Here is a 17,014-nt window from a genome sequence, read left to right as displayed (position 1 = left end):
CACATCCTTGCACATGGTGTGATGTGGATTCAAGATGCCTTTTAATTTGTGGCTCACTTAGGACACTTGGATCATTGATGAACTGCTACCAAGCATTTAAAAGATCTGGAGGTAATGTCAGAGTGGCAAAATCTTTTGGCAATCTGATTCATGAGCCAATAATCAATGGTTCTTCTGAATCATTGATTTTAGAGCTGATACCTCCAATGAAGCTCCATCTTCTGCTTGGTGTGGTAAATCACCTGTACAAATCTTTAAAGAATGTTTGGCCAAAAGCCAGCCAATGGCCTGCTGTTCTTCATATTAATGAAGACCCTTTCCATGGAGGACACTTTGAAGGCAATCAATGCTAAAAACTCCTAAACAATCTGGACTTGCTTCAGCATCTTGTAGAGAAAGATTCTGTCTTCCAGGCTTTTGGTTTTGTGGAAACCATGAGAAAATTTCAAGTGGTTGTATCTTCTTGCTTTGGCACAAAACTTGGATCAGATTACTCAGAAAGCATCAACCAGTTCAAAGCCTCTTTCTTGGCACTGCCAATGTGTAGTGTTACTTCAAAAGTGCATGCTGTGTTTTTTCACATCAAACAATTTGTTGAAATGAAGAGAGCACCTCTTGGCATTTTCGGTGAACAAGCAACAAAAGCAATTCATCACCAATTTAGTGCCCATTGGCAGAGGTACAAGAGATCTCCTGGTCATCCTGACTATGGCCAAAAGCTTTTGGCCTGCATTAATGACTACAACAGTAAGCACTTGTGAAGAGAACTCGAGAATATGAGAACTAAATATTTTCAGAATAACAAAAACATGATCTAATTCGAAATTTTAAGATTATTTATTTCAGTATAAAAATATTCTGTATTTTCAGTTTTAAGTAACAACAGAATATGTTGCATTATGCTTCAACTGCTTTCTACAGGAATTGAATTGTTTTGAATGCTGTAAAATGCAAAACTTTGAAAAGCTGTCATTTCATCACTATGTACTAAAGGTAATAAAATTTGAAATTGATTTTCTCTTGTGGACAAAATAGATGGACTTCAGTTCTTACATTTTTGGAGTCTGGATGCACAGGGCTTTCAGCCAATATAAGTCATTTTCTTGGCACAGCTCAAAGTAGTATCTTGTGATTTTGTGGAGCAGTGCTGCCACACCCTGTAGATTAGTGCCACCTCGCTTTATAAAACAGTTCATTTAACATTTTAATAAGTGGAAAAGAACAGATCACTAATAATATAAAAAGTTAATTAGTATAAAAAGTTTCTTTTAGTATTCATATAACATTCTCACATTTCTAAATGTGAAACAAAATGCTTAAAGCTTGGTGTCCAATAGTTGTAAGAATGTCGTACAACAGTTGCACGACAACTTTGTTTTATAATGGAAACATTTTCTAGTGTAAGTTGCACAATTTAACGTCGGTTGTAAAACAAATTTTATGTTGTACAACTGCCGTTGTGAGTTTTGAAAAAAGTATATTTCTGCAACAGTATTTTGTTTTTTGTGCAAAACGCACAGCTTGTTAATTTTATTAAAAACCACGTTGTACAAAAATAAAGTTTACAAAATATCGCCATTTTTTACAAAGCATAGCGACGGCTCCATCTTGTGTGTGAGAAAAAATCTCGAAGGCAGTTTTTATGAACAAAGTTCAAAAATTTCCAGTTCTGTATGACAAGTTTGGTAAGGAATTTAAAGAATAAAGGAAAAAGAAAAATGCATGGGATGAAATTGGTCGTCTATCAAACTTATCTGCTAATCAAGCGGAAGAAAAGTATACAAGCATTCGAAGTAGTTATGGAAGGTGGCTGAAATCAAAAAGAAATATTCCATCAGGTTCTGAAAGAAACTCAGCTCCACCTCAGTTTCTTTAGCTCGGTTGGCTAAATACTTTTATAGAACATCGTGAAACAACATCGAATATATGTTCACCTTCTGATTTCTGATTAGAAATAGCGTATTTGGAAGAAAACGTTGACGTGGTTTGTGAGCAAGTAGAAAATAATCATCATCCATTGAACAAGGAGTTAAATAATCATTTATCTGAAGATGCGACTGAAAAAACGATTATATAAATTCTTGTGAGCAAGTAGAGTCAAGTGAATCGACAATTCATACTAATAACAAAGCTAAAAGAAAAAGAAAAAAATTAGATTCTGATAATTTACTTGACAAAACTTTAGTGAAAACATTAGAAATAATTTACTCCAATATTGAAAATCCGACTGAAAAAGAGCAGTATGAAGATTATTTGTTAAATTTATGAAATCATTAATTCCACATCTAAAGGGATTAAACAACTATTCCAAAGCTTTGGCTAAAGTTCCAATATAAGCACTTCTTCTCAAATTAGAGTTTCCAGATAAAGGGGAAACAATCTAGCCTCTCTGGTTTGTTAAATATATCATATTGCCATTCAAAAGAAAGTTTGTTAAAGTATATTACATATACTCTAGTTATTAAATGGATTGTGGCCACATGATTGAACATTGTCTAATTGCAACTAAAGGCTTCCTTCACATGAATTAAAATATTCTTTAAAAGTATTTTTTATTGCAATTGCATCAAAAACAGATTTATTACTTTTTGATTGCGAGAAATTAAGCAAACATGCTTGATCTTGTAATTCTTTTTTCTAATCTCCTTAAATAACAATTCCTGAAAATACTTTCACTATCAACAAAACCAGCAGGGATATAAAGTGCTCCATCTGTTAAACGCAAATAGTTGTGAAGACAGATAGTAGCCTTTATTATATTTTCCACTTTCGATTGTTTTGCTTTAATTGGAGATTTGTAAATTCTCCATCTAGCAGCCATTTTCAATTGTTCTCCGTGCTCTTGATAGGCGTTAATTAAAAACTCTTTGCTGAACGGTAAGGTTTTTACCTGGGTATGGTTTCATTAACCATGGTTTAAGAGCAAATATATCATCTCCAACAAGGAACTTTAGGATCGATTTCAGACATTTCTGGTAAATGAAAATTTCACTTGTTAAATGCTCTACCAAATGTGCTTGCATTTAAAGTGGCAGCATCATTATCCCTTCCATAAGCCCCAATGTCAACCATTATAAAACAATATTTAGTATCACAAATGACTAATAAAATTATGCTGTAAAATCCTTTGTAGTTGTAAAAAGAAGAACATGATTTTGCAGGAGCCTTAATGGGTACATGCTTTCCATCAATAACTCCTATACATTGTGGAAAGTTCCAATTCTGATTAAACTCTTTAATTATATTTTGCCATTCTTTTATGTCATTTGGGGCTCTGAGAAACATTTTTTTGAGAACTTCCCGTATAGCACAACAAGTTTCGGATTTTCAACAAGTTTGAAGATCCGGTTAATGACAAAAGGTGTTCAAGTCTGTTAGGAGATATCGTTAAAAAAGTTCCCCAACAAGTAGCATCATTTCTTGCACCAAAGAACTAAACGCACCTTGATTGACGCATTTTTTAAGTAGTTCTCTGACCCAAAACATATGCTTTCTTTTTTTAACGCTTTTTCAGCGTCTTAAAATTAAAATTATAACAAAAAATCGATAATTTAGAAAGAGATTCTTTTTTATGAAGGCCATTTTTTGTTTGTTTACACTGTTTTTTTTTTTTTTTGAAAGACCTTTGCGCTAATTCAATGCAATGGAAAAATTGCGTTGCACAACAATTTAAACGAATGTTGCACGATTATTGTACGATGTTTCTACAATTATTGGAAACCAAGCTTAAAGCAAAACTTTAAAAGAAAATTTTTAGAATTTGAAGATCAGGATGAAATAGTTACCAATTTACTATAAAAGCATGTTAAATATTTACTCATAAATCATTTTGTTTTATGTCATATGAAAGAATCTACAACACTTGCTTTGTATATGGCAAAATCTACGTACAATAAAAATGTTTTCTGATGGATATGAAGGGTCAATAAAAATTCTACGAAAATTTTCTGAATCTTTATCATTATTACTCAAACGATGTAGGCTTTAGTGTGAATTGAGTGATGATGGAAAATCATTTCGATTTGACCGCATTCCATATAAATAGAACGCGTGATATCGTTAAATGATATTCTGTATGGGCTTAGAACCACCTATTTACTATCAGTCAATGTTATTGAAAGTTTTAATGGCTGCCGTTTAAATAGATAGCCGTCAAGAAAATAAAAAAATGTTCGCTCAATTTTTTAATGACGCGCAACGTCAAAATTTAACGGGGTAACAAGATTTTGAATCTTTCCCGCTTCACCGGAAATCTAACAAGTCGAAAACAGTAATTGACGATTGTGCTCCGGAAAAAATTTAGGTCTCTATTGTATCTTTAATTTAATGAAGAGAGGATGCAGTAGTTTAATAAAAGTGTGAATGACATTTTCAAATTTGTCTACTCTGAAAAACTTGGAGAGATCTTTTTTTTCTTACACATTAAGATTTTTGCCATAATCACTGTTTTAGAATCTATTTTTATGATGCATTTTTGTGCGAATACCTCTTTTCCAGCCTGTATGAGTACTATTTTACACAGACATTAAAACACAAGTACTGAGATGTTTTATTTTCAAAACAGAATTATTTATTAGCCATTCTTCGGTCACGTTCTTCGGCAATTGTTAATCTGACACCCTTTCCACGGGGTAAAGTAACCATAGCTTTGTTTCCTTTTCCAATCAAGAAAATATTGGAAAGACGAGTAGCAAACTGGTTACCGGCAGCATCTTTAATATGAACTATATCGTAGGAGCCTTAAAAAAAAAAGGTAAAAAATTTAACGGGTAGCTGCAGCTATTTGCTTTAACTAAACCAAATATTTTGATTTATATGAATATTCAGCAAAACGACAGATTAAAGTGATAATTTAATTGTATAATAGGTTGGAGTTATGCAAAATGCCTAGCTTAACCACTAAGAAACAATAAACTAAAGAAATCAACATTAGAATTTTACTTGGATGTCGCTCGCGGTTTGTAATGATACCAACACGACCTGTGTTACGCCCAGCAGTCACCATTACAGTGTTGCCTGTGTCAAACTTAATAAAGTCAGTTATTTTTCCAGTTTTAATATCAATCACAACAGAATCATTCACTTTGATTGATGGATCTGGATATCTAATGGTTCGACCATCATGAGTAACAAGATATGGAATAGAGTTTTGACCAACTCCACTTCTTTTCACCTTAGCTAATTTATACTTAAAAAAAAAAAAAAAAAATTGCATTATATAACAAGTGTTAGATAGCATTCATTGGATTAAAATATTCACAAATTGAATGTAAATGTTAGGATTTAACTAGAATTAAATTAAGTGATAGAAACCAACTCACTGCCGATTCATCAACTCCAATTCTGTTGCAAACAAATCTACCCTTCACATCATACAAAAGGCGAAAATATTCTCCAGTTTTTTCAATTGAAACAACATCTAAATTAGAATAGTAAAAATAAAACTAAATATCTAAAAACATTCTACAAAAATTTTTTTACTCTGTTCAGATTGTCAATAGTTAAGTTGTAAATTTATCAAATACTGACTGATAGCTATAAACTTCACCCTAGTAAAACTAAAAGAAAAATGTTAGTCAAGGTAGTCTTCAAATAAAGATTTTGACTAAAAGCCACCTATCACAGTTTTCATTTCCATTTATTTAGATTATCTTTAGATATTTTTCCTTATAACCTTCCTTTTTTTTTTTTCAAAAAAAAAAAAAAAAATTATTTCAAAACAATCATACTAAACAAGAATTACACCAGATTTTGAAGAAACGTTATTTAAACAAAAAAAAAAAGATTTAAAATATGCCATGTTTAAGCCATTGGCTAGGCAAACCAAGGTAACCCATGAAAATAGTAAAAGCTATTGTAAAAATTATCCCTTGAATGAAACATTCAAGGGATAATTTTTACAAAAGCTATTACTATTTTCATGGGTTACTTGTTGGAAGAGTAAACTTGTTGATAATTATTATCAAAAGAAAAACAATCAATTCATTTTTTTTAAAAAAAAAAAAAAAAAAAAAATTCTCTTGCTTATCAACAAGTTTACTCTTCCAAAAAGTAAGTGGTTCTTTTAAAAACTTTTTATGGGTTGAACTTTTATACTGACATTTTTTAAATTAAAACTTATTTTAAGCTGTATTAAACAAACATCAGAAATATACGTACATATTCATAACGGATATGGCAAGAAAAACTAGAAAACCTTCAATGAATCTTTACATTAACACCACACATTCATGAAAATGTCCCAAACTCCTGATGCACTTGACATAGGCCAATTTTTCCTACAACTTTAAGGCCTTTACATAGGCCTCACAGTTGTAAGAAACAGTGCAGCTTCTAGCCAGAAAACTCTGCATAACTAGCTCTTGAAGAGAGTGTGCAGTCCAATCTGGAACCTCTTCTTAAAAGCACTTTCTAAACATGCTTTATTCCACTAAAAAGCTAGTGACTTGGTTATAATTACCAAAAGTGACATTCTCTAGGGAAGCTCTGACTTGTTAAAAGCGTGCATCACATATTTATTCCTCATGTTTGTGTTATTCTTGTCTGTCTTGTAGAGTGAAGAATAATCTTAACCCACAATTATGCAAGCTTTCATGTTCTTTACTGCATTCTGGAATCTTCTGGTTCTTACCACTAACCACTAACATAACATGTGAATTGTTTCAATAGTAGTCTATTAGTTCTAAAAAAATGACCAATTGTGGTCACTTTGAACATTAATAGATAATGGTGCATTTGGGATACTGAATAGTATAACTATACCCAGCTATATTTTAAAAATATATATTTTTTTGTGGGCCCTTAAATAAGAACTTCTGTTTTACTCATGGTATCAAATCTCCAGTATGAGATATGAAACACAATATAAAAGGTGAATAACAATTTTAGTTACTTAAATTAATACACTTAAAGCTTGTAGTTGAGTACTGGTCACCAATCATTTACTACTTGTGATGTTACTATACAAAAATTGATGCTACTTGACTCCCCACCCCCATTTTATGATTGATTCTGATGGAGAATTTTATGCTGATTAAGAATTGTATAAAAACAAAGGTCTCAAAATCAATGGAAAGAATTTTAATCTGAAGTTCAAAGTAAAAGAATATACAACAAATTGCTAATACTCATCACCTATATAAATTTGAATTCAAAAAGGAGCCACAAGAATAACATGAATTTTATAGCTCATTTGTCTGTTTAATTATGCTCGAAAGAACTTTCACAGCTATAACATACCAAAAAACTTTTTTAAATGGTAGAAACCAGGCGGACAATGGTATATGGTTAAAAACAAAATCCATTGTTAAGTAAGTTAACTCAAGATGTAGATCACAAATATCAGTGCTTTGTTTATATTTGTGTACTTTTAACTTCAGATTAGAGCACTTTCCATTTATTTGAGGACCTATGCTTTTATATGATTCTTAACCAGCATAAAATTCTCTATCATAAAAGTAGGGATGTAGAAAGTAGCACCCAAAAACTTAATGTATTGATAATAGTTGGTGTAAATATACCATAATTGATACAATTAAGAAATATTGAGTTTGAGAAAGTTAATTTTGACATTACTAAAAAAATTTATTGACAGACACCTTTTTAATTGCTAGCAGTAAACTTTCTTTTTTTAAGTGATTGACAAGAAATAATTTTGCTTTAAAATAAAATTAAATATTATACAAGTCTAAAAAAACTCTTGGTTACTGTTTAAGGAAGTTACTGTGTTCTCTTATACAACTTACAAGACTTTCAAAAAATGTTACACAAATATATGTCCATACCCATAAATCCTGCTGGATAGCATACATCAGTTCTAACTTTGCCATCAACTTTTATAAGGCGCTGCTTCATTATTTTGGTTACCTCTGCATAATTCAGTGCATATTTCAATCTGTTTCTTAAAAATACAACTAATGGCAAACATTCTCGCAACTTATGTGGACCAGGAGATGGACGTGGAGCCTTAAGTAAAGATTTTCATAGAATTAGATCAAGTATAAATGAACAAAATCAGTGAAACTAGTGAAATTTAGTGAAACTGGCATAAAAAATTTAGTAAAAGAAGAGTAGAAATTTAGTAAATTAGCATATAGATTTTGTAAAAAAAGACATAGGATAATTATAAGTAATAATAATGTCTTGAAATATGTACTCACAAAGTTTCCACTTAATTTATCCAACATCCAATGCTTGGGAGCATTTAGCCGCTTGAGGTGCTTCTTTGGCCCTCGCGTCTAATAAAGAATTAACGAAATTGATAGCAGTTAAATACGCCATTTGTATATAAAACTTAACTGAATTAATTAATTAACTGATTCGTATGATAAATTGTGATGAACTTTATTTCCTCAAACATTAATTTCTCACCATCTTGGCTATCCTCTAGGTAAAAGAACAATTTGCCTCGCTTATTCCAAATAACAACAGCTCGTGAAATCGAAGCAAAACCCAAAGCCATTATTTGAACACACCAAGTTAAAGGCTGGTTTTCACTAAAAAATTTATTCAGAGTTAACGGGTCGCATCGAAAAGTTGACAACGAGAATAATTGGGAAACTACTTGAATAACAAACATATCATGTTCCTTAGTAATTTATCATTCCAGTAGGTTTTTAAAAACTAAATATACTAAACTCACAATATTTTCTTGAGCAGTAGCATTGAGTTCACGGAATTCCAGCATCATGCCATTTGAGGTCATTTGAGGTCATTGAGAATTCAAGAGGCAGATTCAATTAACTCCTTAATATCACTGTTCAATTTGTACTTTGTTAATTTTGGATGTCAAATTCGAATTTGGTATTAGTTTTAAAGTTTAACGTAAAAATGTTAATTAAAAGTTGTTTCTCTATTTGAATTGAATATGTACGCGTTATGAAAAGTGCGATATTACCAGTGCGTATGTAAAATAGTTTTGTCTGTACTATCTCAAAAACATTTCATCACACTGGAGAACTTCAGTGAGAGAACTTTGAATTACGACTTTGAATTAGCCAGAAAGATCAAGGTTTTCTTTTATAAAGACTTTTCATCTCACTGATTTCTTGATGAAACTGTTCACCATGTTCGTCAGATGCACCATATATGTTTTCAGGCAAAAAATAGGGTGGGAATCAATAAAGTGAGGTTTAAGTGACATATTATAACTTGATCTTTCATAGTATTTTATCATATTCTTGATTAGATATTCAAAATTGCATTATTATGTTGTTCAAGAATACTATTGCAAACATTTTGAAAAAAAAGTAACAACATGTTACTTTTTGAACTGGTGTCAGAGTGTCATTAATGTGCTGATCTTGAAGCAGCTGCCTCAACAAAGATCCGATGAAAACACCTTCTGTTACTTTTGCAGAACTAAATTTGTCAAAATTGTATTTGAACCTGAGTTTAGAGAAGCGGATTGAACATTCGTATATGATATGTTTCTAGTTCTCATGGCAGTAAGAGAAAGATTAACGTAGCAAAAATCACAATCATTGAAATGATTTTATGGCTCATGCCAGTTCATAGGAATACCAAATGGTATGGTGCAACCGGTAATTAACCAATTGCTTAGTTGTGAAGAAAAAAGCTAGTGAAAAATATTGTGTTGTCAAAGTTGCCACACCCATTTTTGGATCAAAGTAAGCAGTATTAATTGAACGTTGCTTCTTTTTTGCAGAATTTTTTCCGCTGGAGATGGCAAAATCCAGGACATTCTTAATCCCGAGATTTCGAGATTGAGAAAATTATCATCGGGAAACACCGGGTTAAATGGAAATCAGAAACAATAATTGGCGGTGAAGTATGTGAAAAACAAATTTAGGCACTAGTATTTGGTACAAAACACATCTGGGATTTTGATGAAGTAGCCTGGGCATTATGAAGATAATAAATTACTTAAGTTCTTTTTTTTTAAAAAAAAAGTTCTAAAATTCTTAAATTATATCAGTTACGTTTTTTTATCAGATCTGTAATTCTAACTGAATTTGTTACTTGTGAAAACAATTACCACTTTGAATAACTGTAAAAAAAAAATTTTTTTTTTTTATATAAACCTGCTGTATTTTAAAAACTTCATTAATTTAAACCGTAGTTGAAAAATTTTTGAGTATTGCTCATACATTTCGTCGCATAAGAATTATAGGGTTCTATCTAATTTTTGTTGTTGTTGTTGTGAGAATTTAAACTTTCAATTATTCTTCGTTAAAATGTCTTATTTCTGCCTTTTTTTATAGTTAAAACTATACGTCCTTTTTTTGTTACTTATGTTTCATAATTAAACTGAAAATTTTTAAAAAATTTTTCTTTTTATTATTAACTTATTAAAACTTTTATTAATAAATTCTCATAATATGCAAAAAAAGTAGTTATACCCTTTAATTCTCATGCGATGATTTGGAATTAAAATGAAGCCGAAGACACAAAATTAAATTAGTTAAAACATCGCAAAGAGAATAAACAGCTATGAAACAAATATTTTACCAAAGGCTATATTTAATAGACACTTTATGATGTATAATAAGTTAATGGCCAACTCATCTTCACTTTTCTTTATTACATTTCCGAAATCCCGGGAAAGTTTTGTAAAAAAATCCGCCGGGATTGCCTTCCCTATTTGCCACATATATATAAAAAAAAGTTGTTTCTCTCGTTTTTAATGCTGCAACGAAAGGAGGTTGCTATTTTATTACAACCTAAAGCAATAAAAATACACAATCATATTACGTACATGTAATTTAATTTAAATTCAAACAGTTGATGTTAAACCGGTTTAATTTATTGCATGTTTAGATTAAAAACCTCTATATAATGAAATAAACTTATCCCACTTTAAAACAACGGATAAAATCCGTTATATATTGATAAACATACGGCTGTTGGATAAGAATTTAGCCCGCAGACATAATAAAAAGTTTAGAAAGAGCCGAATATTTACCATTTGAATTTTGTACATAAAGGGAGTGAACTTGGTTTATTGTTGAATTTTAAAAAGAAAAAAAAAAAAAAATTCTATCACTGGAAATATATGATATGAACATTGGGCTAGTTATATTAGCATAAGTTACTATTAGTATATTTATTTGCCGTATAATATTATTTACATTAAGATTTATAATATTATAAGGCCAGGACTTCAAGAAGATCGCAATGATCTTATCACGAAGCCCTTAACAAAAATCTATTTTCTTCTTCAATAAAAACATCTATATACTATATAAAATAAATATATACCGAGAATATATAATCACTAATACCATAAATATATCATAAATTTAATACTCTACATATTTCAGAAGTGAAACTCAAAATAAAAACATGACAAATCAAGGTGTAGTATATAGCAACTGAAAGTATTTTTTTAAAAAAATCAAAAAAAATCAAGAATATTTTTCGTTGAAAAAATTATTTTTTTAACAGATTGCTTGAAAAAGGAATTGGTCAGTTCAGATGAAAAAACAAAATTAGGCCGTACTATTTCGTTCCATAGAAAAGGTCCACGATAAGATATACAAAATTGAGCTTGTTTATTTTTGCAAAAAGGTTTTTCTAAAATGCTATTATTACGTAGGTTATATTTATTTTGTGGTTTAATTTTGTAAAGGTTTATAAAAACATCGGGGGATATAAGTTCTTTACATTTGTACATAAAACACAAAACTAGTGATCGACCGAAACCGAAATTTGAGCCGAAACCGAAAGTACCGAAATTTCGGTTCAGTAAAGCCGTAGCCGAAGCCGAAATTGAAATTTCGGCCGAAATTTCGGCCGAAGCCGAAACCGAAACAGCCGAAATTTGAAAAAAAATGTTAAAAATCCCTGAACCTTTTATGATCACCGAATTAAAGCAAAAAAAACTATTTTACGTATATCTAAGCAATCACCATGTAACATAATTTGATAAAAACTATAATGTCAAAAAAAAAAAGTATAATATGTCAAGACATTTTAATAATTAAAGTTAACAATTGAAATATTTTCTCTACAGAATAAAATTTTTTCCATGTTTTCTGGCAAAAGTCTGTTTCTTTCATTTGAAAGAATGTCTCCAGCAGTTGAAAACAACCTTTCAACTTCGGTAGATGTTGGTGGAGGTGTAAGGAATCTCTTTGCCATTTTTGCCAAACCAAACTTTGCTTTTAATGTTGTTTTTTCTTCATACTCTTTCCAAAACTCTAAACAGCATGAAGATGTTGGGCTTTCTAAGTACTCGTTAAAAACTTCCTTTGCTAATTTGGAAGTTGGATTTTTGGACCTTGTATTTTGTGACTGTGCAATTATATTTTGCATCATTGAAGAAAACCCAGTGTTCTCAATAGACTTAGTATTCATCACAGGAGTAGTTTCATTTTGGCTCAAAATGGAACTGTCTAATTCCAAAAGAACTTGTTTTTTTGCAGCTTGAAAGGCTTCTTGGGATCTAAAGAAGTGGTGCTTGTATCTGGGATCAAGAAGTGTTGCTATTGCAAAATGATCAATGGTTTCTAAATCAAAAAAACGTGCCTCCATTGCTTTCTTTAAAGCATTTTTCATGCCAATCACTTCTTCGTCATCAGAGGGAACTTCGGATGATTTCAGGATAGTTGTCACAATTGGAATACATGCACTGATGCAAGCATCCTTTCCAGAGAGCAATTTGGTGGCTTCTTCGAAAATCGCTAAAATGTGTACCAGCTTTTCACACAGGTTCCAATCCTGTACAGTGAACTCAATGCCGCTGGAAGGACGGATTAGCAGCGTGGTAGCAATTGTTGATTTCAAGTACAGAATTCTTTCAAGCATGTAATATATTGAATTCCAGCGTGTTGGGACATCATTTTTGAGTCCGAGCCTGTCAAAATTGTTCATTTGAACCTCTTGTTGTTTGTAAAGCTCAGCAAAGAAGGAATTTGAAAAAGAAGCATGAGTGCAAAGCTTTCGACATTTTTCTATCAAGTTTACAGCACTCTGGAGTGAAAAAAGTTCTTTTTTAATCACTAGTTGAAGTGAATGATTTAGACACCCAGCAGACTTGTAAACACACTGTGGTTCTTTGAAAGCTGCTTTTATATTTGCAGCATTGTCTCTTAAGCAGAATGTGATCTTGTCCTTTAGCTCCCACTCTTTCACAACATTCTCAAGTCTTTGAAAAATGTTTGAAGCAGTATTTTTTTCATCAAACTTGGAACATGACAGGCAGAACTTGATCCGCTCCCATTTGTCTGAAATGAAGTGTGCCATCATGCCCAAGTACTTATGATGAAAGGATGACCAAGCGTCCAGAGAGATGGAAATAGTTTCAGCATTTTTTTCGTTAAGGATAACTTTCGTTGCAAGCTTAATCTTTTCATAGGCTGGATTGAGCATGCTTCGGTAGTATTTCTCACTTCCAATGTCAAAGTGTGGTGTAAAAACTGCATGATGGCGTAAAAATCCCGGATTATTCACAATTGACCAAGGCTGTAAGTCGAGGATAATCATTTCAAATATAGATCTATGAAACTTAAGACCTTCTTCGGAATTTGAATCAATTTTTGAGATATTGTCAACCCAGCCAGGCATTGTAAATTGCAGCATCTCAGTCCTCTGGCGTTTTGATCTGATGTCAAATAAAGGTATTGTTCTTTTTTTAATTGTAAGAGGCTCAAGCTGATCTGAAGTTGGTATATTTTCAGGATTGTCGGTAGTTGTGAGTATTGCTTTTTCAGTTAGGAGATTTTTCAGAGTAAGCTGTGGATGCCGACTTCTTAAATGTGATGAAAGTCCGCTAAGTGATTGAAGTTTTGGATTATGGGATCCACGAGATATTTTCAAATTGCAGATGTTGCAAGTTGCGTATTTGGAATCACTGGCTGTTACGGTAAAATGATTCCACAAATAGCTTTTCTTTCGATTATTTTCCATTGTAAAATTTAGCACTGAGAAACTTTGATTAAATTATTGATTTTGGTTACTTAACTTAAATGTTAACTTATTTAAAGAATGATTTGAGAATAGTAACTTGAATCAATTATGTAACGTGACTTCAATTAAAATTTCTGCAATTGTTATAATTAAAAATTGATTTACTAACAAACGATTAAAATTAGGAAATCGTCATGATCCCACTCTAAATTAAAAAAAAGTTATCTAGACTTTTAAAAAAAATCTTATAAAAGTTTCGGTTCATTTCGGTTGTGGTTTGAACCGAAATTTCGGCCGAAACAGGAAAAGTAAAAAATTGCTGACGCAGAAATTTCGGCTTCGGCTTCGGCCGAAATTTCGGCCGAAGCCGAAAGTTTCCGTTCACTACACAAAACATTAAATACATTCAGTTGATAAACATTTAAGGTGGCCATTTCTTTAAAAAGCGGTTCAGAGTTCGAAAAACGATTTTTAAAATTTATTATGCGAGCTGCGTGTTTCTGATGCCGATAAAGAGATTTAAGTTTAATTTTATGTGTACTTCCCCATATAATATTTGCATAATTGATATGACAATGAATAAAAGAGTAATATAATTGTGTTAATTGCTTTTTGTTTAAAATACCTCTAGATTTGTATAGAATTCCAATGTTTTTTGCAACTTTATTAGAAATATTATTGATCTGTGATTTCCAAGACAGATTTTCTTCAATAAGAACTCCTAAAAATTTTGTCACTTTTTCTCTTTTTAGGATGACATTGTCTATAAAAAGATCGGGCATAATTACAGGCAGTATTTGTTTTTTAAAGTTTGGATGGAAAAGTATCCATTTTGTTTTTTCAATATTTAAAGATAGTCTATTTTTTTTGAACCAAAATGAAATTTTTTTAAGTTCTCTGTTCATATTATTAAAAAGTATGTTTATATTTTCATGTGACTGAAACAAGTTTGTGTCGTCTGCAAAAATTATAGTTTTCAAATTGGATGCTTTGTTAAGATCATTTATATATATAATGAAAAGAAGTGGTCCAAGTATGGATCCTTGTGGGACACCATATGTTATGTTCATTAATGTTTGAGTTTGGGAATCTTTGCTAAAAACAAATTGCTTTCGGTTGGAGAGATAACTTTTGAACCAACTTAGAGTTTTACCAACTATGCCATAACATTCAAGTTATTTAAGCAAAATATTATGATCGAAGTCAATGAAAACACCAAGTGTAAATTTTTGATTTTTAAAAGATTCGTTAATACAACGTGTTAATTGAAGAATTGAAAAAAGCAAAAGCAAGACAGGTGAGTATATAGGCAGATAAGATCATAAAAACAAAAATACACCCAAAGGCTAACACCAATAAAACAAAAAAGTGCAATTTAAATAAAAACCTCTTGTTCAAGGGATAAAAATAGATTCATTTCCGAAAACTTCATAAAATTTTTCGGTAAATACATGCATTACATTGCATGTAAAAAATAAAAAAAAAAAATTGTCGAACAGTGTTTCATTTTAAAAATAAACTGTCATTAAAAAATGCTAAACTTCTGAAAAAATTGAGTTTAATTTTTTTAAAAAATTGAGTTTCAAAAATTTTTTTGAAACTAAAGTAATGTTTGAAATATTGTGATTGTGATCCAATAGGGAATTATTGAAGATTTATATATCGAATATTAAATATCGAGATTTATGTATCACTTGTTTTAAGATGAGATTTCCATTAACAAGTGTTCATCCAGTAACACTCTTACGAAGTTCATCGATGTAGTATTATGAAACTTGATAAAAATAAGAGAGTTTTAGTAGGTTTAAGAATTAAGGTGTGCTTGGTTTTGTATTTGTTTTAATTTTAAATACTTCGTTGACTTTAAACAACCAATTTACTTTCAACTGATTCTTAGTTAACTATTTTAAGGAGGATTTTTTTACATTTTTAAAAAATTTAAAATATTAGAATCGTCGGCAAACAAAATGCAATTCAGATAATTAATTTAATTTAAATTAATTCAAAATAAGGGGTTGAAAGCACCTCACAGTTTTTAAAAAGTTTTTTTTTCATATTGCATGGGTTTTCATTCTGCTTCTTAGACAATCTCCCAAATAAAGTCTTTGTATTCTATAACAACATTTTTTAACTTTCATGTCATGATTTACGATGTCAAAGACTTTTGAGAGATTAAACTTGATTGCTAAAAGCATTTTTTATTTCATGAACTGATGCAATTATTGCGTGGTTAATTAAGCGTTTTTTCTTAGTTTCTTTCAAACTAAGTTGATTACTATATATTGAGTTGATGCATAATTATTGCGGCTTTTTTTCAACATATTTTATTCAACAAAAACCATAAAAATATTTAACAAAAACATGCTTAAATGGTTGTTCTGGAGCGTAGTCACCATCCATTTCAAGAACTGCTTCTATTTGCTTGGCACTTGGTCGATTCTACGGGCGAAAAAGTCACGATTCTTCGAAATTGTCGTAAAGTTTGTTCCTTTACCAGTTTTTCAACAAGCGATTGACGTGGTAGTCTGTAGGAGCTTTCGGTCGGTGAATATGGCAGATGAGGGAGCAGATTCCATCCCTTGTTGGTAATCGATCCGACGACACAACTTCAACAAGAAAACTAGCGTTATCGTAGTGGAAGACGTAGTCAAGTTGAACATGACAGACGTCATTGTTAATGTTGAACTGCTGCTTGCCATTTTGTCCGGAATTCGCTATTGTTGCCGTATATCTGCGTTGTTAAACCAATAACAAATGCCGTTTGATATGATTTCCTAATGGATGGTTTCGCTTCTGTCCCACCAGATACACCACATTGCCTTCTTTCAGTGGACGTCTTTTGGAATTCCTTTGAGTGAAACACCTCGCGATACGCAAACCTTCTCTTTTGACATTTTTGAAGAAATAACAATTTTAGTGTCTATAAACCATAAATAAACCAAAAATACTCTTCAGGTTTTTACCTTCGAAGACGAAGCGAAGTTAGGCTTTTTCTGAAATGACACGTTATTAGACGGACATGTGTTTTTATGAACTTATAGTGAAATATATACCTGGATCTTCACGAATAAATTTTTATATTCATCTGCCCAAAAGTTGTTTTACTGAAAAGGTAATCCGAGAAAACTTTTATAAACATATATTT

The 17,014-nt window shown here is 31.1% G+C and overlaps 2 protein-coding genes and 1 pseudogene across 2 annotated transcripts; all 3 read right to left on the bottom strand.

Moving 5' to 3' along the window:
- Window positions 1-2,454: 2,454 nt before the first annotated feature.
- LOC149891235 (uncharacterized) lies at window positions 2,455-3,072 on the bottom strand (annotated as a pseudogene).
- A 1,465-nt stretch (window positions 3,073-4,537) lies between these two features.
- Window positions 4,538-8,476, bottom strand: LOC145202354 (small ribosomal subunit protein eS4-like). Its single transcript, XM_080075265.2, has 6 exons — window positions 8,371-8,476; window positions 8,160-8,237; window positions 7,785-7,965; window positions 5,322-5,419; window positions 4,942-5,188; window positions 4,538-4,739 (listed from the first exon to the last, which is right to left on the bottom strand). The coding sequence occupies exons 1-6, from the start codon at window positions 8,371-8,373 to the stop codon at window positions 4,567-4,569; spliced, it is 780 nt and encodes a 259-aa protein (XP_079931391.2). The 5' UTR covers window positions 8,374-8,476; the 3' UTR covers window positions 4,538-4,566.
- Window positions 8,477-11,820: 3,344 nt separating this feature from the next.
- Window positions 11,821-13,869, bottom strand: LOC149891234 (zinc finger BED domain-containing protein 4-like). The gene is made up of 2 exons (XM_090082054.1): window positions 12,053-13,869; window positions 11,821-11,893 (listed from the first exon to the last, which is right to left on the bottom strand). Exons 1-2 carry the CDS (start codon window positions 13,867-13,869, stop codon window positions 11,821-11,823), a joined length of 1,890 nt encoding a protein of 629 aa, XP_089938180.1.
- Between the last annotated feature and the right edge of the window lie 3,145 nt (window positions 13,870-17,014).

The sequence above is a fragment of the Hydra viridissima genome, unplaced genomic scaffold (genome assembly GCF_058129835.1).
Source record: "Hydra viridissima isolate aposymbiotic clone 2 unplaced genomic scaffold, HvirCarnegie_v1 scaffold_3, whole genome shotgun sequence".
Lineage (NCBI taxonomy): Eukaryota > Metazoa > Cnidaria > Hydrozoa > Anthoathecata > Hydridae > Hydra > Hydra viridissima.
Note: the sequence above shows the minus strand (reverse complement) of the source record. Positions and strands in the feature narration are given on the sequence as shown.